This window comes from Melanerpes formicivorus, unplaced genomic scaffold (assembly GCF_026170545.1).
Source record: "Melanerpes formicivorus ecotype bairdi unplaced genomic scaffold, bMelFor1.0.p_v2 SCAF_88, whole genome shotgun sequence".
Taxonomy (NCBI): domain Eukaryota; kingdom Metazoa; phylum Chordata; class Aves; order Piciformes; family Picidae; genus Melanerpes; species Melanerpes formicivorus.
In genome coordinates this window covers 1660858-1686821 of record NW_027142440.1, presented here as the reverse complement: position 1 = coordinate 1686821, position 25964 = coordinate 1660858, and the positions used below count along the sequence as shown (strand labels likewise).

The 25964-nt window shown below is 52.5% G+C and overlaps 1 protein-coding gene across 8 annotated transcripts in view; it reads right to left on the bottom strand.

Moving 5' to 3' along the window:
- Positions 1–25964, bottom strand: part of CUX1 (cut like homeobox 1) — a 461619-nt gene that overhangs the window by 237354 nt on the left and 198301 nt on the right. For all 8 annotated transcript variants that reach the window (XM_068165418.1, XM_068165419.1, XM_068165412.1 and 5 more), the window contains exons 5-7: positions 9969–10106; positions 1816–1939; positions 27–103 (exon numbers count right to left, since the gene is read on the bottom strand). In XM_068165418.1, the coding sequence (XP_068021519.1) occupies positions 27–103; positions 1816–1939; positions 9969–10106 (339 nt within the window). The remainder of the gene's footprint in view (positions 1–26; positions 104–1815; positions 1940–9968; positions 10107–25964) is intronic.

Below are 25964 nucleotides of genomic sequence, written 5' to 3'. Positions count from 1 at the left end.
GAAAGGTCAGAAGAGCAATGCCAAACCTGTTTGCAACGCTTGAACCTTGTGCTCGGCTTCTTCCAGCTTGGAGGCTGTGGACATCTGTGTCTCCTGCAACTTCCTGCGAGGGGAAGAGGAGAGGTGAGAACAGAGCTCGGAGTCATGTTCAACAACTCTCCTGCAGCTTGCAGATTTGGAAGAGAGAGTGATTAAATGTCTCAACTGTAATCAGACAACTGACAACACCACCCAGACTACAAGGTGCTTCAAGGGAAGCCATAAATCACGTCAGGCTGCAATCCTGACTCCTGTTTGCAGTCCCACTGATTAAAATTTTAGCAGTGCAGCCACCTCAGAACATAAGCTGTGAACATTAGACAGGAGCTGACTGCTACATAAATGACAACTTCAGTGGAAGGTTTTCTTGAGCATAATTTGTTTTGGAAATGTCACACACATTAAGAAAATTGTCACCAAGCACCCTCTGTTGTACAAAGTTAGCACAGGAAGAGTGATGCATTTCCATTTGACTGTCATCATGAAGGAATCTGTTGCCATAACTGATACAGTGAATAGAGGGGAGGCAGCTGGTTCAGCATCACTGCAATGGATGCCAAACCCAGACACGTTTAGGAGCTGCTCTTCAGGGAGGCACAGACATTTCACAACAGATCTCACACTGGGAGTTGTGTGGAATGGGAGCAGACCTTTAGCAGGCTCACATTTCTTGTGTCCACAGGCAGTACTGTATTGTTTGTGACACAGAATATCCCAGAGTGGCTATGGGTTGGAAGGGAGCTCTGGGGATCATCCAGGCCGACCCTTGCTCCAGCAGGGCACCCACAGCAGAGTGCCCAGCAGCACAATGCCCAGGGCGGGTTGGAAGCTCTCCACACAAGGACACTCCACAACCTCTCTGGGCAGCCTGCTCCAGGCCTCCAGCACCCTCACACCAAACAACTTTCTCCTCCTCTTCACATCCAACCTCCTGGGCTCCATTCTGTGCCCCTTGTGCTGTCCCTGGGCAGCACTGAGCAGAGTCTGGCCCCAGCTTCTTGCCCCCCACAGCTCCTTTAGCTCTTGCTGAGCATCAAGCAGATCCCTTCTGGGGCTGCTTTTCCCCAGGCTCTCAGCCCCAGGGCTCTCAACCCACCAGCTAAAGAGCTCAGGTGAACTGAAGGGCCTGCACATGAACTTGGCCATGTTATAACTTCAGGGCTATTGCTCCATGGGAGAAATAAATTTTCAAGACAGGGAAAGCATCCTCCAGGAAGTCCCTCTGCAGGTCTTGTCCTGCCCTGATTTGTTTGCCCACGAACCCACAAGACTCCAACATTCCCTGCTCACTTGAAAAAGGTCAGAAACACACCCAAGGTGCTTCCAAAAAGAAACAATTACAGCACATCTTAATTTTGCCAGTCTCTTCAGGCTGATCCAGGCTCAGCCCCCCCACTCACAGCCAGTGCCAGAGGAGCAGGGCTGATGCCTCTTTCCCCCAGGAACCATCTCAAACAGCTCAGGGTTGTACAGGACTGAATTACACTGTGGGCTAATGGAGAAAGATTAGTGTCACAAAGGACAATCCAGCCAGGGAAGAAGAAAAGCAGGTTTGCAGCCTCCTGAACATGCCACTTGCCCCCCAGAAACAATCTGTCCTTGTTTCACTTCCACACTTCCCAATTGTTTCTGTGTGCACAGTTGAGTATCAAATGAGGCCGGGGCAAACGCATCAATCGGCGGCACGGCTCCGTGCCTGAGCTGCCTTGGAACACCAAAGGGAGGCCTGGCTGGGAAGATTAAACAGCAAAACACATCCCTCCCCCTCACACTCACCTCTCCTTCTCTGCAAAATCATTCTGCAGCTTTTGCTCCTTCTCCAGGGCTATGTTCTCCGCTTGGTTCTTGAGGGTCTGCTCATACTCGCGGATCTTCTCTTTAAGTGCTTTTATTGTAACCTCTGCAGAGAGACCAGGAGGGAAGGGTTGAGTTTACACAGCTCCACGTGGTTCCACAGCACAAGGCTCCCTTTACCCTGTAGGCTCAGTGTGTTTTAAACTTTAGCTCTTCAACTCTGACACAAAATCAATGGATATGAGTCCCTTTGGAGACCTTTTACTCCCTAAATGTTAAATTGAACTTTAAGCATGTAGGCTGCGAAGGATCAATGGAGTGTGTGGGGAAGGGGAGCAAAGGAGGTTCCTCTAACAGGACTTCTACAAAACAAGAAGGAAAAAAAAAGAAATCAATTGTAAAATATAACATCAGCTCATTGACTGGGCTCAAATTAGCTGGCTGGCTAGTGGAGATTCATGCAGTGCTGCTGGAGGTGTAAGGCTGCAGCTTACACCCAGGGCAGCTCGCTCACGCAGCTCTGCTCCTGCACAGGGGCAGCTCTGCCATGGTTCAGGCACTGATGCAATCCAGCACTATCTGAACACACATCTAGTATCACAATATCAGTCAGGGTTGGAAGGGACCACAAGGATCAGCCAGTTCCAACCCCCCTGCCATGGGCAGGGACACCCCACACTAGATCAGCCTGGCCAGAGCCTCATCCAGCCTGCCCTTAAACACCTCCAGGGACAGGGCCTCAACCACCTCCCTGGACAATCCATTCCAGGGCTTCACCACTCTCATAGGGAAGAATTTCCTCCTCACCTCCAGCCTCAATCTCCCCACCTCCAGCTTCATTCCATTCCCCCTAGTCCTATCACTACCTGATATCCTGATATCTGGGGTGCAGCTACCTCCTGCTTCACAGCTGGTGACAAAGAAGGTGCTGAAGATTTAACTGCTGCACTAACAGCAGATCAGATTCTGGGTGACAAGTGGTGTCCCTCAGGGGTCTCTACTGGGACTGCTGCTGTTCAAGATCTTCATCAGTGACACAGACAGCAAGGCTGAGGCAGATGATGGCCAGCTGAGTGGTGCAGCTGGTAAGACTGAAGGATGGGATGGGCTCCAGAGGGCTCTGGACAGGCTAGAGAAGTGAGCTGAGGAGAATTTCATGAGGTTCAATAAGGCCAAGTGCAAGATCTTGCACCTGGGTCTGGGCAATCTTGGATATCAATCCCAGCCAGGGGATGATGAGATTGAGAGCAGCCCTGGGAAGAGGACTTGTGAATGCTGGTGGAGAAGAAGGAAAGGAGGCCACTGAGATGATCAGAGGGCTGAAGCACCTCTGCCATGAGCACAGGCTGAGAGAGTTGGGGTTGCTCAGCCTGGAGAAGAGAAGGCTCTGGAGAGACCCTAAAGAAGCATTTCACTATCTGAAAGGGAAGGGTGGGCAGGGGCTGCTCAGAAGGGGATAGGACAAGGGGCAATGGTTTGAAACTGGAGCAGGAGAGGCTTAGGCTGGACATCAGGAGGAAGCTCTGCAGAGTGAGGGTGGTGAGACACTGGAACAGGCTGCCCAGAGAGGTGGTTGAGGCCCCACCACTGGAGACACTCAGTATCAGACTTGATGTGTCCCTGGGCAACCTGCTCTGGTTGGAGGTGTGCCTGCTGACTGCAGGGGGTTGGGCGAGATGACCTTGCAGGGTCCCTTCCAACCCCAAGCAATCTGTGTATCTCTGAGCCCTTCCTGTCCCAGCCATCCTGTCATCTGCACTGTTTTTAGCTGCTGTCACTTTCTGAGTGCTCCTGCAGCCTTCCAGGCTCTTCCAGCCCCTCTCTCAGATACAGAAGGTGTTTTGCTTTCATTGTGCCAGGTAATGAAGGCAAGAAGATGCACAGCCTCTGACGGACAGCATCTTGTCAGGTGCCCCAGCTCACTGCCAAGTGAGAGCCCTTTGATCCCAGCCACAGGAAAGGAGGGAATCCTTACAGGGCTCAGAGGAGGAGCAGCAGAGCACTCAGCAGAGGCTGCTTTGTAACAGCAATGGAATTTGGAAGAAGCATTGGGATTGCCAGAGGACTCACAGCTAGCAACAGAGTGCAGTGTGCTCACACAGGGATGTGCTGCTCCAGACAGCAGCTGCTGAGCAGCCACCACTGCCACTGCTTTGGGGAAAACACTCTCTGCATGTAGGAAGTGTTCCAAGAGGGACACTGGAGCAGACAGACTCTGCTATGAGAAGTAAAGCCTATGGGCATGGGGGGTGGGGGGAATCTCCCTAATATCACACAAACCAACACACCACCCTTCCCAGTCTAGACTTTGAGGCATGACCAAACTGTCACAGCAGAGAGCAGAGAGCTGGTGACAAGGTTTGCTGGCTGGGAATTACAGAGAAGGAAGCTTGGACCACTCTGACCACCAAAAAAAGCAGAGGGAGAGTGGGAGAAATGCTTGCCAGCAACCCAGCTGCTCCTGACTGCAGGAGAGGGATTCTGCTCTCTGTGCAAAGCTCAGCTGAGGCTCCTGGCTGAGGAAGAGGCTGTGAACAGCAAGTGTCACCTTTGGGGGGGGGGTGTGTTTCATTCTTTAAAGGGAGTTCTTCTCTGAGCATACAAATCCTGAATGAGCAGAGGATGCTCCTCCACACAGGATCAGCCCCAGGGGCCAAAGATGTCCTCTTTGGACAGGAGGCACCTTTGCCCCAGGGACTTCAGGCAGAGATCTGCCAAAGCATTCAGGGGTATGGAGAAGCAGGGAGTGAAATAATCCCAGGAGAATGCCTGCAGGGGAACCTTCACTGAGGCTGAAGATTTGAAAAGGAAACTACCAAAAAAAAGTAGTAGAAAGCTCCCCCCCCCAAAAAAGGTAGAAAACTAGGAAAAAATTATGCAAAAAGCACAAAAATATGGGGGGAAGGTGAAACAAAATCTGCTTTTCCCTTCAGGCATCTAAGAGGTGTTGGGCAAGGACAGGTTAATCCTCTACATGCCCTGGAGAACTAAGTGCCCTCTTTGCTGTCCAGGTCAGCTAAAGCTTGTCAGCCACTGCCAGCAGTTTGGGAAGAAGTTCTGCCAGGCACTGCAGAGCTCATACACAGTCCTCCAAACCAAGAGATTAACTGATCAAAGCACCCCAGCCAACAGCAGGCTTTCCCCTGGATCTCTTATTAATCCCTGTTTGAAACAGGAGTGTGGGACTCCAGCACCAGAGAGAAAAACCACACCAAGGCCACAGTGGCAAAACAGAGAGGCAGTCAGTGCACACTGGGGGAACACAAACTGCCACTGCATGAGCAGTGCCAGCAAAAAGCTCTGCAAGCTCAGATCTTGTCACGCCTGGCTGTCCAGGATGCACAGCCTCAGGAGAGCTCTGCACAGCAAACTGCCATCATTGCATGTTCCCAGCACAAGCCCTGTTGGGTTTAGGGCACAACAGCTCCCAGCCTGACTGAGACTGGATGTTAGGGAAAAGCTCTTTACAATGAGGGTGGCTGAGCAGGGGAACAGGTTGCCCAGGGAGGTGGCTGAGGCCCCAGCCCTGGAGATGAATTCAAGATCACTTGATGTGGCTCTGGGCAGCCTGCTCTAGTTGGAGGTGTCCCTGGTGACTGCAGGGTGAGGCTCAACAAGGCTCTGGGAGACTTCATAGTTTCATTCTGGTTTGGAAGGGACCACAAGGATCATCTAGTTCCAACCCCCCTGCCATGGGCAGGGACACCCCACACTAGATCAGCCTGGCCAGAGCCTCAGCCAGCCTGGCCTTAAACACCTCCAGGGCTGGGGCCCCGACCACCTCCCTGGACAACCCATTCCAGGGCTTCACCACTCCCATGGGGAAGAACTTCCTCCTCACATCTAGCCTGAATCTCCCCACCTCCAGCTTCATTCCATTCCCCCTAGTCCTATCACTCCCTGAGATCCTGAGCAGTCCCTCCCCAGCCTTCCTGTAGCCCCCTGCAGATCCTGGAAGGCCACAATGAGGTCACCTCAGAGCCTTCTCTTCTCCAGACTGAACAGCTCCAACTCCTTCAGTCTGTCCTCACAGCAGAGCAGCTCCAGCCCTCTGCTCATCCTTGTGGCCCTTCTCTGGACACCTTCCAGCACCTCCAGATCCCTCTTGCAATAGGGGCTCCAGAACTGGAGGCAGTACTCCAGGTGGGGTCTCACCAGGGCTGAGCAGAGGGGGAGAATCACCTCCCTTGCCCTGCTGGCCACACTTCTCCTGCTGCAGCCCAGGATCTGATTGGTTTTGTGGGCTGCAAGTGCACACTGAGAGCTCCTGGTGAGCTTCTCCTCCCCCAGCACCCCCAAGGCTCTCTCCTCAGGGCTGCTTTCCAGCCAGTCCCTGCCCAGCCTGCATTTGTGCCTGGGATTGCCTCCACCCAGCTGCAGGACCCTGCACTTGCTCTTATTGAACCTCCTGAGGTTGGCTTGTGCCCACCTCTCCAGCCTGTCCAGGTCCCTCTGGATGGATCCCTTCCCTCCAGCTGTCTGCTGCACCACACAGCTTGGTGTCATCAGCAACCCTGCTGAGGGTGCACTCAGTGCCACTGTCCATGGCACCCACAGAGATGTTGAACAGGACTGGTCCCAGGGCTGATCCCTGAGGGACTCTGCTTGTCCCTGGCCTCCCCTGGGACATGGAGCCATGGACAGCCACTCTTTGGGTGCAGCCATCAAGCCAGTTCCTTATCCATCTAGTGGTCACCCATCACACCCATGTGTCACCAGCCTGGAGACCAGGATGTGGTGCGGGACAGTGTTGAAGGCTTTGATCAGGGCCAGGCAAGCAACATCAGCTGCTCTCCCCTCAGCTATTAGTTTCATCACCTGCTCATAGAAGGCCACCAGGTTGGTCAGGCAGGATTTGCCCTTGGTAAAGCCATGCTGACTGTTCCCAATCACCTCTTCACTATTCTTTTGAGCGAGTTGTTTCATCTAGTTGAGTTGAGCGAGTAGTTTCATCTAGTTGAGGATGCCCCTGCTCACTGCAGGGGGGGTGGACTGGATGACCTTTAGAGGTCCCTTCCAACCCAGGTGATTCTATGATTCTATGCCCTCTCCAGAGGTCACATCCTCTGTGGTACACCAATTGTGTATGCTCCTGCTGCTGAGAAGGAGAGGTTGCAGCCCCAGCCTAGTTGTTGAAGTAGCTTGCAAACATTGTCCTTTTGGGTGGACAACAGAGAAATGCAAGAAAGCATCCAGTGGAGGCTAGAAGGATGCTGAAGGGACTGGAACATCTGTCTGGTGAGGAAAGGCTGAGAGCCCTGGGGCTGTTTAGTCTGGAGAAGACTGAGAAAGGATCTTATGAATGTTTACAAATGTCTTCAGAGCGGTGTCAAGAAGGGGCCAGGCTCTCTTCAATGGTGTCCTGGGATAGGACAAGAGGCAGTAGATGCAAACTGGCACCCAGGAGGTTCCACCTCAGCATGAGGAGAAAATTCTTTGCTGTGAAGACACTGGAGCCTTGGAGCAGGCTGCCCAGAGAGGCTGTGCAGTCTCCTTCATCTGGTCTCGCTCCTGTGTGACCTGCCCTGGGTGAGCCTGCTTTGGCAGAGGGGTTGGACTTGATGATCTCTAGAGGTCCCTTCCAACCCTTATGATTCTGTGACAATATTAACCCCCCCAAAACACCTCAATTTTCTCTAAAGCCTGGGCAATTTCTCTTCCCACAACCAATTACCAAGCATGGGGATGAAGAGTCCTGTGCCTGGGTGAGTAGATGCACGCTGAGCACATTCTGTTTCCTGCTGCAGGAAACTTCCTTCTGACTCACAAGAAAACTTTGCCAGCCCTAAAGCCAGCAGAGATTTTCCTGTTATTTCCATGTACTCTGCTCTCATTAAAACTTCCTTCAATAATTAAGCAGCATTAGCTGCTATTTACATTGCTCTGTGGAGAGTCTCCAGAGTCAATATAAAGGCTGGAGGCTGACTGCACTCCAGAAGCACACTGCAGGCTTAGAGGAGGAAAAGCAGAGGACACAACAGAAGTTGCACTTCATACAGTGTGTGTGTGTCTGAAACACCTGATCTGTGTGTACTGGAGATGGACCAGCAGCACACAGCCCCACACTGCACCTGGTGGCAGCAGCAGCAGCACCACCTCCAGAAAATGTCTGCAGGTGACCTCAGGCAGGGCTGCAATTTCCAGGTAGTGTTGAAGGCTACACCCAAACAGAATCACAGAATGGGTTGGGTTGGAAGGGACTTTGAAGATCATCCAGCTCCAACACCCCTGTCATGGGCAGGGACACCTTCTCCTAGCCCAGATTGCTCAAGCCTCCAGCTGACCTAGTCTTGGACACCTCCAGGCTTGGAGCCTCCACAGCTTCTCTGGGCAACCTGTTCCAGTGTCTCACCACCCCCCTGGGGATCCAGTTTCTTCCTAATGTCAACTCTCAATCCAACTTCTTCCAGTTTGAAGCCATTGCCCCTCATTCTGTCACTCTGTGCCTTTGTACAAGGTTCCTCCCCAGCTCTCCTGGAGCCCCCTTCAGGTACTGGAAGGCTGCTCTAAGATCTCCCCAGAGCCTCCTCTTCTCCAGGCTGCACAGCCCCAACTCTCCCAGCCTGTCCCCATAGGGCAGGCTCTCCAGCCTCTGATCATCTTTGTGGCCTCCTTTGGACCTGCTCCAACACTTCCATGTGCTTCTTCTGCTGGGGGCTCCAGAACTGGACACAGTACTCCAGGTGGGGGCTCATGAGAGCAGAGCAAAGGGGCAGAATTCCCTCCCTTGCCCTGCTGCCCACATTTCTTTGGGTGCACCCCAGGACATGGTTGGCTTTCTGAGCTGCAAGTGCACGTTGCCAGCTCATGCTGAACTTCTCAAAACCCAGCACCCCCAGGTCCTTCTCCTCAGGGATGCTCTCTAGCCATTCTTTGCCCAGCCTGTATTTGTGCTTGGGATTGCCCCAGCCCAGGTGCAGGACCTTGCACTTGGCTTTGTTGAACTTCTTAAGCCTGATCAGGTCCATCTGGATGGATCCCTTCCCCACACTGTGTTGACCACACCACACAGCATGGTGTCCTTGCTAACTTGCTGAGGCTGTCTTGTGCCAGCAAAGATGTTAAACAGCACTGGTCCCAGGACTGAGTCCTGTGTCCAGTTCTGAGCCCCTCAGTTTAGGAAAGATGTTGAGCTGCTGGAAGGTGTCCAGAGAAGGGCAACAAAGCTGGGGAGGGGTCTGGAGCACAGCCCTGTGAGGAGAGGCTGAGGGAGCTGGGGTTGCTTAGCCTGGAGAGGAGGAGGCTCAGGGGAGACTTTCTTGCTCTCTCCAACTCCCTGCAGGGAGGTTGTAGCCAGGTGGGGGTTGGGCTCTTCTCCCAGGCAAGCAGCACCAGAACAAGAGGACACAGTCTCAAGCTGTGCCAGGGGAGGTTTGGGATGGATGTTAGGACGAAATTCTTCCCAGAAAGAGTAACTGGCCACTGGAATGTGCTGCCCAGGGAGGTGGTGGAGTCACCATCACTGGAGGTGTCTGGGAGGAGCCTGGATGAGACACTTGGTGCCATGGTTTAGTTGATCAGATGGTGCTGGGTGATAGGTTGGACTTGATGATTTCAAAGTTCTTTTCCAACCTGGTTAATTCAATTCTATTCTATTCTATTCTATTCTATTCTATTCTATTCTATTCTATTCTATTCTATTCTATTCTATTCTACTCTATTCCATTCCATTCCATTCCATTCCATTCCATTCCATTCCATTCCATTCCATTCCATTCCATTCCATTCCATTCCATGGAACACCTCTCATCACTGATCTCCCCTTGGACAGCAAACCACTGACCACCACCCTCTTGAGTGTAAACTTCAAGTCAATTCCTTATCCAGTGAGTGTTCCACCCATCCAGTCCATGTCACTGCAGAGACCAGGATGCCCTGGGGGACAGCACCTTTGCACCAATAAGCAGAAGGGCAGCTCCACTCTGACGTGGTGCAACAGAACCACAAACCCTCCGCAGAGCTCCCAAGAGTCCCCAAGCCACACAGAGAAGTGCCTGCAACAGACTGCTACACTGCCTTGGCTGAATCTCACTGCTACTGCCAGCCCTTCCTGGAAGAGATAAACCTGACTCTTGTCCTCACCTTCCAATTGCAGTGTGCATTAAGAGCTGCTGGAAGAATCCATCTGCACCTACCCTGATTTTTCACCTCGGCGAACTCTTTGTTGTACTCCTCGAGGGTCTCCCTCAGCTTCTGGTTCTCGGTTTCGATGTCGTGCATGCGTTGAACCTTCAGCTGGAGCTGCTGTCCTAAATCCAAGGCTGGAACAGGATCTGAAACACAAACAGCCAAAACACAAGGTAAGACAAGAGGGCCACTTGTGTGGCAGCAGCTCAGAGCAGGAGCGTCCTTCCTTCTCTCTCAACGCCCATCTTAAGCACAGTAAGGCCTCACTGGGAATTTGTGTTCCTGGAAGTTCCTCACTGCAACCATTAAGGCTCTGCCCTCACCTCACAGCCTGCAGACCTCAAAACCCAGAGACAGCTCCTGGTATCTATATCACCTTTAAACTGGGACATGCCTTCCTCATCCTGCTGGGGCAGGTCCAGAGGAGACCATGAAAATGATCGGGGGGGTTTGAACAGCTCTGCTATGAGGACAGGCTGGAGTTAATCAGGGGGTTGGAGCAGCTCTGCTATGAGGACAGGCTGAGGGAGCTGGGGGTGTTCAGCCTGGGAAAGAGAAGGCTCTGGGGAGACTTTAGAGCAGCCTGCAAGTACCTGAAGGGGCTACAAGAAGGATGGAGAGAGACTGTTTGCAAAGGCCTGCAGTGACAGGACAAGAGGCAATGGCTTTACACTACAGAAGGGCAGATTTAGATTGGATGTTAGGAACAGGTTCTTTACTATGAGGCTGCTGGAACAGTGCAACAGGTTGCCCAGGGAGGTGGTTGAGCCCCATCCCTGGAGGTACTGAAGGTGAGGCTCAACAAGTCCCTGGGCAACTTGATCTAGCTGGGGATGTCCCTGCTGACTGCGGGGAGGTCAGACTGGATGAGCTTTGGAGGTCCCTTCTGACCTGGACCATTCTGTGATTCTATGATCCTGAGGTTACTCCAGAGGGCAGTGGTCCTGGGTGCAGACAGTCATGACACAAAGGCCTGTGAGAGGCTCAAGTTTCAAATCTTTGTCTGCAAAATGAGAATTTTGGGGTAAAAAGCAATCAAAGTGCACAGCTCACTGCCAGCCAGCACCCTGCACACAGCCCTGCTTCTGCAGCAGTCAGTTGCAGCAGTGCCCTCCTGCATGGCTGGGCTGCAGAAGGGGTTTTGATCATGGAGACCTGACTGTCCTTCTTCTGGCAAGCCAGGAATGGTCAGAAATGTGTGCATGGAATTCACTCCATGACCTTTGGGGGCTGTGACTCCTGTTCCTTTTTCAGTTACACTCCTAATGGAATAGAAATTAGTTTGCATGTCCTTTCAGTATCAATTCTCTGATCAATTCTTGACTACTGTGTCCAGTTCTGGTGTCCCCAGCAAAAGGACATGCAACTGTTGGAGCAAGTCCAGAGGAGGCCACAAGGATGATCCAAGGGCTGCAGCACCTGTGCTATGAGGACAAGCTGAGGGAGCTGGAAGTGTTCAGCCTGGAGAAGACTCCAGGGGGAGTTGCCTTCCAGTACCTGAAGGGATCCCACAGGAAGGGCTTGAGTGGGACTTTTCCTGAGGGTGTCTGGAGACAGGTCAAGGGGTAATAGTTTGGAGCTGAGGGAGAGCAGGGTTAGACTGGAGCTGAGGAAGAAGTTCTTCAGTATGAGGATGGTGAGAATTTGTAACAGGTTGCCCAGTGTGGTTGTGGAGTTGTGGCCTGGAGCTGTTCATGGCCAGTTTGGATGAGGCTGATGGGAGGTGTCCCTGCCCATGGCAGAGAGTTTGGAGTAGGTATCTCTGGGGTCTTCACAGCAAGGCTGATTAGGCACAGGGGTAGACTGCCCAGGGAGGTGGTGGAGCCACCATCACTGGAGGCCTTTAAGAAAAGCTTGGATGTGGCACGTGGTGGCAGGGTTTAGCTGATGTCATGGTGTCACAGTGTCACTAAGGTTGGAAGAGACCGCAAATATCATCAAGCCCAACCTGTCACCACAGACCTCGTGACTAGACCATGGCACCAAGTGCCACATCCAATCCCCTCTTGAACACCTCCAGGGATGGGGACTCCACCACCCCCCTGGGCAGCACATCCCAATGACGAATGACTCTCCTGGGGAAGAACTTTCTCCTCACTTCAAGCCTAAACTTCCCCTGGCACAGCTTGAGACTGTGTCCTCTTGTTCTGGTGCTGGTTGCCTGGGAGAAGAGACCAGCCCCCACCTGGCTACAACCACCTTTCAGGTAGTTAGGTCAGGGGCTGGACTTGATAATCTCAGAGGTCTTTCCCAGCCTCAATGACTCTGTGACTCTGTCCCTTCCAGCCTAGGCCAGTCTCTGCTTCCAGGATACGTTTGCCCCCTTCTGCTGCTGAGTCCTGAGCACACACCTGCCTTATTCTGGGACTGCTTCCCACCCTGAGCAGGAGAACTCTGGAGGCTGATGGACTTCTGTAAAAGATTACTGCATCTATTTGTGCCCTGGGCGCCAGCATCCCTCGCGAAAGGGCTGCAGAGATTTAGTCTCCTGGGGAGGAATGCTAAACACCCAACTCCCTGGATCAACAACAGTATATCTTAGGGAGTTCACTTAATTTTCAACCACCACAGTCATTAATTTTTCAGACCACCCTCAGTCTCTGGAAACACATAATAAGTCTATTGTAGCTGTGTTAACACATTAAGCATGAGCCTGTGTGTTTTTTCAATATGCCAGCCCTGTTTCATAGTTTATAGAAGAATAGAGCTGGCTTATGTTGAGCTCAGAGACACTCTGAAGTAGCAGCCTGCTGCATTTTGTTACTCTGGTTCTCCAACAGCTTGTGGCACTACCCTGTTCCTGAGACAAAAAATCTAGGTTGCTTGTCATCTGCTCTCTGCACATCCATAGTTTATGACTACATAGCTTTTTCATTTATGCTTTTCAGGCCAGAGACTTTTCGTCATTATTATCCGCGCTAAAATATTTATCACAGAGCAGGCTTAAAATGTTCCTGTGGCAGAGACAGGGGTGCAGGTAAGGGATTAAACAGAAAGCCTAAGTCACAGCAGTAGCACAAGTCAGGAGGCCCTGCAATATTTATGGATGATCCAGTTAGGGTCTGGGCTGCCACAGCATTCCCCTTCTCCCACGGAGGTCTGCTGACCTCTCTCTGCAGTGAGCGTTTGGTCACACTGGTGCGGCTCAGCCCTTACAGAACACAGAATCAACCAGGTTGGGAAAGACCTTTGAGATCATAGTAGTAGTAGTAGCATAGTAGTATCAGTCAGGGTTGGAAGGGACCACAAGGATCTGCCAGTTTCAACCCCCCTGCCATGGGCAGGGACACCCCACACTAGATCAGCCTGGCCAGAGCCTCAGCCAGCCTGGCCTTAAACACCTCCAGGGACAGGGCCCCATCCACCTCCCTGCACAACCCATTCCAGGGCTTCACCACTCTCATGGGGAAGAACTTCCTCCTCCCCTCCAGCCTCAATCTCCCCACCTCCAGCTTCATTCCATCCTCCCTAGTCCTATCACTCCCTGAGATCCTGAGCAGTCCCTCCCCAGCCTTCCTGTAGCCCCCTGCAGATCCTGGAAGGCCACAATGAGGTCACCTGGGAGCCTTCTCTTCTGCAGACTGAACAGCCCCAACTCCTTCAGTCTGTCCTCATAAGAGAGGTGCTCCAGCCCTCTGCTCATCCTCCTGGCCCTTCTCTGAACACGAGTACAACCTCTCACCCAGCACCACCTGATCAACTAGACCATGGCACCAAGTGCCTCATCCAGTCTCTTTTTAAACATTTCCAGGGATGATGACTCCACCACCTCCCTGAGCAGCACATTCCAGTGGCAAATAACTCCTTCTGGGAAGAATGTCTTCCTAACATCCAGCCCAAACCTCCCTTGTTGCAGCTTGAGACTGTGTCCTCTCATTCTGTCACTGCTTGCCTGGGAGAAGAGACCAAATCCCCACCTGGCTACAATCTCCCTGCAGGGAGTTGGAGAGAGCAAGAAGGTCTCCCCTGAGCCTCCTCTTCTCCAGGCTAAGCAACCCCAGCTCCCTCAGCCTCTCCTCACAGGGCTGTGCTACAGACCCCTCCCCAGCCTTGTGCCCCAGACCCTTCCTCAACCTTGTGCTCCAGATCCCTCCCCAGCCTTGTGCCCCAGACCCTTCCCCAACCTTGTGCTCCAGACCCCTCCCCAGCCTTGTTGCCCTTCTCTGGACACCTTGCAGCATCTCTCCTCACAGGGCCTTCCTCCCACAGAGCCAGCCCAGGACATTCATCTGCTGCACACAAGGAAAGGCTGCATGGCCTCCATCTATCCAGGGCTGAACCACCACCAAACCTGAAGCCTCAGCTGTGTTGTTGCTATCAAGCAGTGCTTGAAGCACTGTGTGGAAGAAACTCAACTTGACAAAACTGTAGGTGTACAAATCCCTCCCCACCCCCCCCCCCTTTATTTTACCATGCCCATTGTAAAAAGCCAGGACACCCACCAGAGGTATTTTGCTCCCAATACACAGAGCTTTTTATATCTAAATCAGTAAAGAATGAGAAGACAAAAATAGCAGGGGCATTATGAAGTGAATAATGACTAAACCTTCAGTCAAATCTGCAATCCCTGAGCAGCTTTATGTACAAAATGAAGCTGCTTGCAATCTCATCATTATTCATCAGGACATGTATATTTAATTTAGCTCTATTAAAGGTTAATGTTCAAGTAGCAAAACAGTGGCAGAACAAACAAAATGTAAAAACAGTCTCTGTGCATTAAACTTCAAACTCTCCCCGAGCCTGTTTGAAGGACTAATGGCCTAAAGCCACTAAACGCAGCTTGAGGACATATGGAAAACAAGCCCTGGCCAAAGCACCTCTTGGACTTGAGTTTTATAAACTACATTAAAGAAAACTAATCACAGCGAGACAATAAAATGAGGCAGGCAATAAAATTTTGGGCAGGGAGACAAGAGCTTCATTTCTCACGGCAAGCCTTGACGTGCTCTTTAATGGCAGAAAACCTCCAAACCCGAAACGAGAGGCAGCCTGCAGCCCAGCCCTGACTTCTTCGCTTACCTGGGGAGCACTTCAACCCAAACGAAGCTACTCCCCCGTTCCCGACGCGGGCACGCACGACAAAGCCTCCCTTTCGGTATTAAGCAGCCTTACAAAGTGTGTTTCATGTCGTTTAGCAGGAGGTCACTGCATTTTTAAGCAAGCGCCGGACCAAACCTTTCGATTCATTACACAAACACCAGGCGCGCAGGGGCTCCGAGACGCACACAGCGCAGCGGCCCCGGCCGCGGGGAGAACAGCGCAGGGAATGCCCTGCGAGGGAGCGGCAGCGGCTCGCTGAGCGCTGCCGCGGGGAACGCTCACCGCAAATCAGCCTCTTGCTTCGACTCTTCCCCAGCCTGCAACAGCTCAGGAGCCCTGCTAGGCACAGGGTAAACGAGAAAACCGGTAGCGGGGATGTGCTCATCCAGAAGCTGACAAACTGCTCTGCAACTGCAACGTTACTGCCCCCGAGTAAATGCGTTTAGGACATTTATACTACATGGGGGATAGATCTTCCCCCTAAATACATTATTATTTTCCCCCCTAAATTTGGTACCTTTTCCCCCTAAATTTGTTACACTTTTCCCCCTACATTTGGTAATTTTTTCCCCTAAATTGGTTATCTTTTTCCCCTAAATTTGGTATATTCCCCCCCTAAATTTGGTGTATTTTCCCCTTAAATTGGGTATCTTTTCCCCCTAAATGTGGTGTATTTTCCCCCTAAATGTGGTGTATTCCCCCCCTAAATGTGGTGTATTTTCCTCCCTAAATTTGGTATATTTCCCCTCTAAATTTGGTATATTTCCCCTCTAAATTTGGTATATTTTCCCCTTAAATGGGGTATCTTTCCCCCCTAAATATGGTATATTTCCCTCCTAAATGTGGTGTAATTTCTCCCTAAATGTGGTGTATTTTCCCCCCTAAATTTGGTATATCCCCCCCCTAAATTTGGTGTATTCCCCCCTACATTTGGTATATTTTCCCCTTAAATTGTGTGTACTTCCCCCTAAATTTGGTATATTTCCCCCTCAATTTGTTTGGTATATTTCCCCCCTAAATTAGGTCTATTTTCCCCCTAAATTTGGTACTTTTGCCCCCTAAATTTGGTAAAACTTCCCCCTAATTTTGACGTATTTTTCCCCTAATTTTTGTATACTTCCCCCTACATCTGTGGGGTTCTTTTCCTCTTTTGCTTCCCTGTTTTACCTCCCTACTCCACTTGTTGCAGGCCCCGGGGAAGCCTGTGTTTGTAACGCAGCCCCACACATCTGGATCTGATCCTGAGGAGGCTGCCTCCACGCTCCCACCAGAGACACAAACTCTGTTGTGTTGTAAAAGCAGCATCTGCAGCGCCTGCTCCCGTCCTCAGCTCCCCACTCAACTGCCTGCAGCGCCAGCAGCTCTGGGCTCGGCCCCGTGCCTGCCAGCAGCTCTGGGCTCAGCCCTGCACCCGCCAGCAGCTCTGAGCTCAGCCCCGTGCCTGCCAGCAGCTCTGGGCTGAGACCTTGCACCCACCAGCAGCTCTGAGCTCAGCCCCGTGCCTGCCAGCAGCTCTGGGCTGAGACCTTGCACCCACCAGCAGCTCTGGGCTCAGCCCCGTGCCTGCCAGCAGCTCTGGGCTGAGACCTTGCACCCACCAGCAGCTCTGAGCTCAGCCCCGTGCCTGCCAGCAGCTCTGGGCTGAAACCTTGCACCCACCAGCAGCTCTGAGCTCAGCCCCGTGCCCACCAGCACCTCTGGGCTCAGCCCTATGCTCGCCAGCAGCTCTGGGCTCAGCCCCATGACCACCAGCACCTCTGGGCTCAGCCCTGTGCCCGCCAGCACCTCTGGGCTCAGCCCCATGCCCACCAGCACCTCTGGGCTCAGCCCTTGTGCCTGCCAGCAGCTCTGGGCTCAGCCCTGTGCCCACAAGCAGCTCTGGGCTCAGCCCTGTGCTCGATGCCGTGACACAACCTCGGTCACAGACAGCAGCTCACAGACGAGCTCCTGTCCTCACCCAGGAAGGGGATGGCCATGGCTGGCTGAACACTCAGGTGAACCAAATCCCTGCTACCCCTGTAATGTCATTTCAGAGCACTTCATACTCCACATCAAACAGGCTGCTGCCACGCTGCAGCACCGCTCCAGCTCCTTGCAGCACACACATGTCCTGATGATAAACCTCTCCTCAACAGCAGTGCAGCAGAACCAGGCTTTGTTGGTTTTGTTTGGGTTTTTCTACTGCTGCTGCTTCTGCCTGCAAACTACTTATTTTTACAGCCAATTTCAAAAGAAAGGCAAAGATGGATCTTGACAAAACAGCACAAGCTAGAGGCAGCACCTCACCACGCTGCTCCAACCCACCCTGACCTCACAGAATCATAGAATGGTTTGGTTGGATGGGACCTCCAAAGGTCATCCAGTCCTCTGCAGTCAGCAGGGACATCCTCCACTAGAGCATGTTGCCCAGGGCCTCGTCAAGCCTCACCTTCAATATCTCCAGGGATAGGTCCCCAACCCCCTCCCTGGGCAACCTGTTCCAGTGCTCCTCATGGTGCAGAAGTTGTTCCTAACATTGAGTCTAAATCTGCTCTGCTCTGGTTTGAAGCCATTGTCTTTCATCCTGTCCCTGCAGGCCTTTGCAAACAGTCTCTCTCTATCCTCCTTATAGGCCCTTCAGGTACTGGAAGGTTGCTCTAAGGTCTCCCTGGAGCCTTCTCTTCTCCAGTCTGAACACCCCCAGCTCCCTCAGCCTGTCTCCACAGCAGGGGTGCTCCAATGCCTGATCATTTTCACAGCCCTCTTCTGGGCCTGCTCCATCAGGTCCCTGCCCTTCCTGCGCTGAGGGCTCCAGAGCTGGACGCAATGCTCAGGTGTGGTCTCCCCAGAGCAGGCAGATAAACCAGGACCACTGCTGACTTTCCAACCTGTGTCTGGTTCTAAACAAAACCACCCAACCCAACAAACCCCCAACCCATTCCTCCCTCATTCTGCGAGCTGCAAAAAAGACACAGATCTTAATAATTCAATCTAAGTGTTTACACAAAGAGCACTGTGGGTACCGCTGCCCTCCCCTGTCATTAGGCAGCGATGAATGCACCCCCTTGTGCGCCCCGCTCCTGCCATGACATCACGGCTCCTGCCTGCCTTGCTTTTCGCCAGGGCACTCTAGGCTAATGTAATCATACGATTACATAATTAACCCAGCTGTCTCATTAAGAAAATCAACTGGAATTCAGGGCATAATTAGTCATACAGCAATTAGCATGCTGATGAGCAAACTGATGAAAAGCTGTCTCGATATAGAGTATGCTGGGACCACCCTCGTTATTTAAGCGGAGGGGGGGAACGAGCCCACCTCAGCTCCAGGAGAGGAGGCTGGCTCTGGGCACTCGCTGTTGAAAAGCCTTTGGCCGAGGCTGGCGGTGCGGTGAGAGGCGAGAAGCTGCCTCGGGCAGGGACCCACCGCCTCGGGATGGGATGGGATGGGATGGGATCCGCTGCCTCGGGCAGGGGTCCGCTGCCTTCCCATCGCCCTGCGAACCTGCTCCGTAAGGCGGGGAGCCCGGTGGAGGGATGGGCTGCGGGAGGAGAATTTGCCAAACGAAGTGGAAAAACGCTGTCATTGTTTAACTGTACAATTTACAGAGCGCTCTGGCCAATTACCCCTCGCTCTCTCCCTCCCTCCCTCCCTCTCTCTTCAGATGTATTTCTATACGTGGTTTTTTCGCAGCACCGCTGCTCGGTGTCTCCGAGGGCCGCGCTCCGCACACGCCGCGGGGCAGGAGCGGCTGCCCTGGGGTCGGGCATGCCGCGGGCGGAGCGGGGCCGCGCCGGTAGCGGCGGGCAGCAGGGCCTGCGGCAGCGGCGGAGCCGCTCCGAGCTCGCGGCGACACCGGTCCGGGCCGTGCGGCGAGCGGAGAGCCGCAATGCGCGGCCTGGATCGCCCGGCCTGGATCGGGAGCGGCCACGGCCCTCGCCCAGCGGGGCGGCAGCCGAGGGGCAGGCTGGTGCCGGGCGGAGGGGCGGGCTGCTCGCCCATCCCAAAGCCACCCCCACGAACGCCTTTCCAGACGCTGTGCGATGCTGACAGATAGGAAAGGTGCTGGGAAAGCCTGCGGCGCCCAGCCCGGGGCCAGCGGGGCTGGCTCATTTGCTTAATTGCAAAGCGTTCGTTTTAAAATAGAGCTCCTGAAGAGACTTTTCCAAAACAAAAGGCTTTTTTTTTTTTCCTTCCCTAAACCCTCTCTTTCCCTTACAGGCTGCTAACACTGGAACCGTTAAGAAAGCAAGTTATGAAACAGTGCCAGAAGTAGAGGGGTAATTAATATTTTATATCGCTGGAAATGTGTTTCCTGAGGTTCAGATCTAAAAATAATTCATGGAAGGCAGCGTGTTTCTCTCACCAAGCCTGTATTTCTGTTGCCCAAACCACACTGTAAGCAAAGCTTTGCTTAGCGATCGCTTACAACAAACACCCACGCCACACGATAAGGGAGAGAGCAGGGCGAAAGAAAAACAAACCCCAAAGCTCCTTAACCAAACATCATTAATGGGATTTAACTTTTGTGAGAGGTCAGGAGTTCAGCTCCGCTGTCACAATCCCTCCAGCACGAAGTAAAAAGAAGTTGGTGGGGGTTTAATGCCCTAACTGCATCACTGCTCCTTGGCCGGGGTGGCTTCTTTCTGAGCGAGCAGGCTCTGGGTTTACAGGCAGGAAGAGCAGGAAGGAGCTCTGTTAGCTTCTGATGCTGGAAGTGCTTTCTTTGGGAGGCTGTGTGTCTGAAAATAACCTGAAAAATGTGGTTTGGGGTGAGGGGGGATTAAAAAAAAATAATAATTACATTGTAGCTTGTGAATATTCAAACACCTCACAGCACACTTAATTAATTCATTAATTATTCCCCAGAAATTTCAGGGGTAAATTGAAATGGCCTAGAGAGAACTGAGACAAAGATTTCATGGAATAAATGATAGCTTTCCTCCTTTTCCCCCATGACTCTGGTAGCCCAGGGACAGAAGAGTTATAGCCATAATTCCTTTTGAAACAAAGCTCGTCAGCTCCCCAACTCACTCGGTAAAAAAACATGAAAAGGCTCTTCCTTCAGTCAAGAATTACACAGATTTTCTTACTCCCCCGTCCCACAGGACCAGGATCTCTCTCTCTTTTCTTTTTTTTCCTCCTTTATCTCCACTCTTCTACAGCCTCCTCCTCACCCTCCCGCTGTCGGAGCGTTTCTCTGAAGGCTCTACCAGGGAATTCAAAGTGCCCACAAGAGGGTGAGGGACTCTCGTTTTCCTTATGAGCTGGAGGTGGGGGGGAGGGGAAAGCCGAATCCCCAAATCTGCCGACCTCTGCAAGCAGGAAAGCAGCAAAGCAATCCCGATGTGACTCCTCTGCATGGGGACGAGGGGAAGTGGCAGCAAGCCGGCGCCTTTCCTCCCTATTAATCACCGCCAGAGTTCTCCCTGGCAGCGCTCTCTGCTCGCAGGGTGAGGTGAAAGGAGGAGCAGCTACGCAGCCCAGCTGACCACAGGCAGAGAGATCCTGTGCCAGAATGTGGTTCTTAGACCTTGTGGGCTATTATTTAAAAACATCCTTTATTTATCCATTAATTCTAAAAGGGGTAACTGCTGGGCAGATGTTCTGGCCCTGCCCCAGAGATGCATCTCTAGCCTAGGATCCAATACAGCCAGATAAGGGCAAGCAAATGATTGACTCCTTCAGGAATCACACTGCACTTCCTTGTACTTCACAGAGGAGCTACCAAAACAAAGGCTCAGCGAGGTTGTGAATATTAAAAGGAAGGGTATCCATGAGAGGTGATGCAGTGGTTTAGAGCACTATGGTATGCCAGCTGTGAAGGACCTGATGAGCTACAAGAGAAGCCGTGGAACTGAGAACCTGCCAGTTTGATTGGTACTGTTCTGGTACTGGCTGAAGACTCTGGAGTTTGCTGCTTGTGCCCTGAGCTCAGTGTGAAGCAAAGGACAGGTACTGAAAATCACTTGCACTCCAAGTTTCATTTCTCCTGCTTTGAGATTAATAAAAGGAAAAAAAAGAACCTTCTGCTGTGTCTGAAAGTGTTTCTGCCACGATCCTCCCTTGGTTCTCCTAAAGGCCGCTGAGCAGACTCAGCACTAAACCCTCTGGAAGCTGGGGGTCATTCTAATTCCAGTTCACATTCCTGCAACCGAGAAAGGCAAAGTCCAGGATCCCCCAGCACAGCTAAGTCTGCCTCTGGTGCTGCCAGGATGCAGCACTGCTCCCAGCAGCGGGGTCAGGGCTGCTCTAACTCCCCTCCTGGAGCGACAGCTTTCGGAGGGTGCTGCAGCCATCACCTCCAGGTGGTGAACGCAGCCTGTGCCCTCGGGGACAGCTTCTCTCTTATCCCCCAGGGCTATCTGCTCTCCTGTCGCTCAGGGATATCTTCTCTCTTGAACCACGCGTTCTTCCTGCTTCTATTCATTGCATCCCTCCCCTTATCTGCACCTCCCCTCTTCCTTCCGTGCCTCCAGCCTACCAAATAAAATAGGGCTTGACAAGCACACAATAAATTTTTTAAAGTGTGTGCTTTAGGGACATTTCTCCCTTCGAATATCTATCCCAGCTTTTACAAAGGAATTTATCCAATTCTTAATTCAACGAGAAAGGCAAAGGAAGAAAGGAACAAACCCCTGTGTGCTCAGGCAGCCCAGTTTCAAGGCAGAGGTTCAGGTAAAGAGGCTATTTTTAGTTATTTTGACATGGGTTCCAAAACATAAGGATGAAGTGAATGAATACTAAAGAGGAGAACTGGCCAGGACTCTCTGCTCCAGCTGAAAATAACTATGCAATGCTAACAGCCTGCCCTACCAGCATGCCCTCGGTCCGGGACAGAGCCCAAATCGCTTTTTGTGCCGTCTCTCTGCTTCCAACCCCCGAGGGAAGGAGGCTGAAGTGATTGTGAGCTGTCCTCCATTCTGCAGCGCTGGAGTACCCAAGGGCTGGAGCAGCAGCCCAGGCCGCTCACTCCTGGCAGATGAAGCAGCGCCGGTCGCTGCCCCTGCCACAGCACAGCGCTGCTCAGAGCTCCCGTCTGCAGCCTGGGCTGCACGCCGTCCCTTCCACCCCTGCCTCCGAGGCATTTCTGGGGGGAAATCACCGCTGCCTGCAGCCCCTAAGCTGAACTCTGCAGACTTCTCCTCCACACCCAGCTTCCACAACTAGGGCATTTCTCAGCTCTTTATGCAACTCCGTATTTTTTTTCTTCACCTGGTGTAAACACTCTGGTGAAGCATCAAGGATTTTGTCTTCAGATGGAAAACAGTCACAAGCTAAGCCTTCCCTGCCTGCAGCCACCGCAGGGGTTTATCACTTTTCACTCTTTCAAGCATTAACTATCCTCAATTCTCTGCTTAATTTTATCAGGTTTTCAAGTGTGTTTACCAAGACTCCCTGCTGCTTCCTGAGGGGGTGTCTGCACCGCTCCTGGTGCCCATGAACAAGTTCATTTTGTTGCCTTTCCTTTTAAGACTGCTTGCTGTAATATTGTGTTCCCTCTGAGGTCGAGAAAAGGCAAGCAGTAGGAATATTTCCTTTCCCATTTCAGATTAAGGACAGCACATTAGAGACCTTTTGGTGTGATGTGTCTTTAGTTGTATCCAAATCCATTTTATCTGGGAAGGGCTGGCCGTGTTGTTGTGTGTCATGAAGGAGCCTGCAAAGAGTCTCAGTTTATAACGAGACCAAACATTTCTCCTGTCAGTGCTGATCAGCCTTGATACAGCACAAACTCGGGGCACAGAGCAGCCAGACCACGCTCCCAAACCTGGGGCACACAGCACCCAGACCTTGTTCAAACCTGAGGAACACAGCACCCAGACCTTGCTCACAAACTTGGGGCACACAGCACCCAGACCTTGCTCAAACCTGGGGCACACAGCACCCAGACCTTGTTCAAACCTGGAGAACACAGCACCCAGACCTTGCTCACAAACCTGGGGCACACAGCACCCAGACCTTGTTCAAACCTGAGGCACACAGCACCCAGACCTTGCTCAAACCTGGGGCACACAACACCCAGACCTTGTTCAAACCTGAGGCACACAGCACCCAGACCTTGTTCAACCCTGAGGCACACAACATCCAGACCTTGTTCAAACCTGAGGCACACAGCACCCAGACCTTGCTCACAAACCTGAGGCACACAGCACCCAGACCTTGCTCAAACCTGGGGCACACAGCACCCAGACCTTGTTCAAACCTGAGGCACACAGCACCCAGACCTTGTTCAACCCTGAGGCACACAACACCCAGACCTTGCTCACAAACTTGGGGCACACAGCACCCAGACCTTGATCAAACTTGGGGCACACAGCACCCAGACGTTGCTCAAACCTGGGGCACACAGCACCCAGACCTTGCTCACAAACTTGGGGCACACAGCACCCAGACGTTGCTCAAACCTGGGGCACACAGCACCCAGACCTTGCTTAAACCTGGGGCACACAGCACCCAGACCTTGCTCAAAACCCTGAGGCACACAGCACCCAGACCTTGCTCAAACCTGGGGCACACAGCACCCAGACCTTGCTCAAACCTGAGGCACACAGCACCCAGACCTTGCTCACAAACTTGGGGCACACAGCACCCAGACCTTGCTCAAACCTGGGGCACACAGCACCCAGACCTTGCTCACAAACTTGGGGCACCCAGCACCTAGACCTTGATCAAACCTGGGGCACACATCACCCAGACCTTGCTCACAAACTTGGGGCACAGAGCACCCAGACCTTGCTCAAACCTGAGGCACACAGCACCCAGACCTTGTTCAAACTTGGGGCACAGAGCACCCAGACCTTGATCAAACCTGGGGCACACAGCACCCAGACCTTGCTCACAAACTTGGGGCACAGAGCACCCAGACCTTGCTCAAACCTGAGGCACACAGCACCCAGACCTTGTTCAAACTTGGGGCACAGAGCACCCAGACCTTGCTTAAACCTGGGGCACACAGCACCCAGACCTTGCTCACAAACTTGGGGCACAGAGCACCCAGACCTTGCTCAAACCTGGGGCACACAGCACCCAGACCTTGCTCACAAACTTGGGGCACACAACACCCAGACCTTGCTCAAACCTGAGGCACACAACAGGTATGGTTTTGGTGTTCCACTTAGGGATATGCTGAAGAGCCCCCTGCAATGAACCTTCTTCCTTCTCCCCTCGTTACATCTCTCCTGAATTTGCATCCAAGCAGCTCTGAGCTGGCACAAGGCTGGCTGTGCTCGTGTTGCAGTTTCAGCACATCACACAGCTTCTGGGTCACCGGGGTGTGCAAAACTCTGCGCAGACTTTCTGCTGTGGGGGCTGGCATTAACCTTTACCTTTCTGCTTCACAAAACCCCAGCACAGAATGTATATAAATACAACAACTTCACCCACGGTTCTGACCTCCAACATCAGCAGCAGATAATTTGGGGGGGGGAGGGGAGGGGCGGGGGATCAACCCTGTTTTTTCTCTTGTATCACCTTTAACCTCAGAACATTGATCAAATGCACTTTGAATGAAGTCTTCTCTCAGCCCAAAGAGCAATGCAAGTCTGGAGAGTGTTGCTAAGCTGTAAATAATCAGAAGGCAGTGGAGAGTGACAGCAGTGAGCTCTGAGGCTCGCACTGCTGCCAGCACAGGCTGGGTGGTGGAGGAGCGAAGCTCTCTTTACGGAGGAGAAATCATTTCCCTTTCTGTCTTTGGAAGTAATTCCCTAGCACTTGTTTTGTGCTGACTTTTGTTGTTTTTTTTTAATATATATTTTATTTCCAAAGAAGTTTGTGTTTCCTCAGCTAAATCACATCCCCTGGAAGGAGCAAGCCCCGCACAGGGCACTTTGAATGTGCAGGGCTGCGGTGCTCCATGCGGTGCTGGCCGTGCGGATAACCCCCAGCCCGCTCCTCCTCCAAACCCCTTCATAAGATACAGCCCCCGTGGCAGGGCATGCAATTTATGATGGCAAAGAGTAAGGGGAGGATGAAATTTCCTCTTCAGCCATCTTTCACTGTTATAGCTTTAATTGTTTTGACGGGGCACACTAGGACAAAAAAAATCCTCTCTCCCCTCTCTGTTATTTTCTTGTTTCCATAGATAGCAGATCCTGTGAGCCCCAACCCACGCCACAGGATACAGCTCCAAAGTCAGGGCAGATCTGGGGACAGCACAGACCTGTGAAGAGCCTACAGTAACAACAACACACATCCATTCCCTTCTCCCCTGCAAGAGTTGATGAGTTTCTTGATGAAGAAGATCCCTGTTAAGCACAAATGAATTCCATCTATGGCTCTGCTCTCCCTGGCTGCGCTGCCCCACCAAGCCGAGAGCAAAGACGTTGCATTCCCCCTGCCTCACACCTGTGCACCCTGAGGAACCACAACACCTCCTCCTGGTACATACACACAGGGTGCAAGTGAGTTGCAGTGCTGTGCCCCAAGTGGAAAGGCAGCAGGGAGGAGTGAGGGAGGGTGAGGGAGGGAGAAGAGGAGGCTTGGGGGTGACCTCATTGCCCTCTACAACTACCTGAAAGGTGGTTGTGGCCAGGTGGGGGTTGGTCTCTTCTCCCAGGCACCCAGCACCAGAACAAGAGGACACAGTCTCAAGCTGTGCCAGGGGAGGTTTAGACTCGAGGTGAGGAGAAAGTTCTTCACCGAGTGAGTCGTTCGTCATTGGGATGTGCTGCCCAGGGAGGTGGTGGAGTCACCGTCCCGGGAGGGGTTCAAGAGGGGATTGGATGTGGCACTTGGTGCCATGGGCTAGTCATGAGGTCTGTGTTGATAGGTTGGACTCGATGATCCTCCAGGTCTCTTCCAACCTTAGTGACACTGTGATACTACTGTGGTTTGGAGTAGGGTTCAGCAAAGCCTGGTGCAGCAGGGGAGGCAGCGGCGGGGTGCCAGAGCATGGCCAGGGCTGACACTGCTGTGCCCACAGCCCAGGCACCCCAATCCCCCTGAAGCAGACAGGAACAGGAAGGAGACAAGCTGTGCAGGT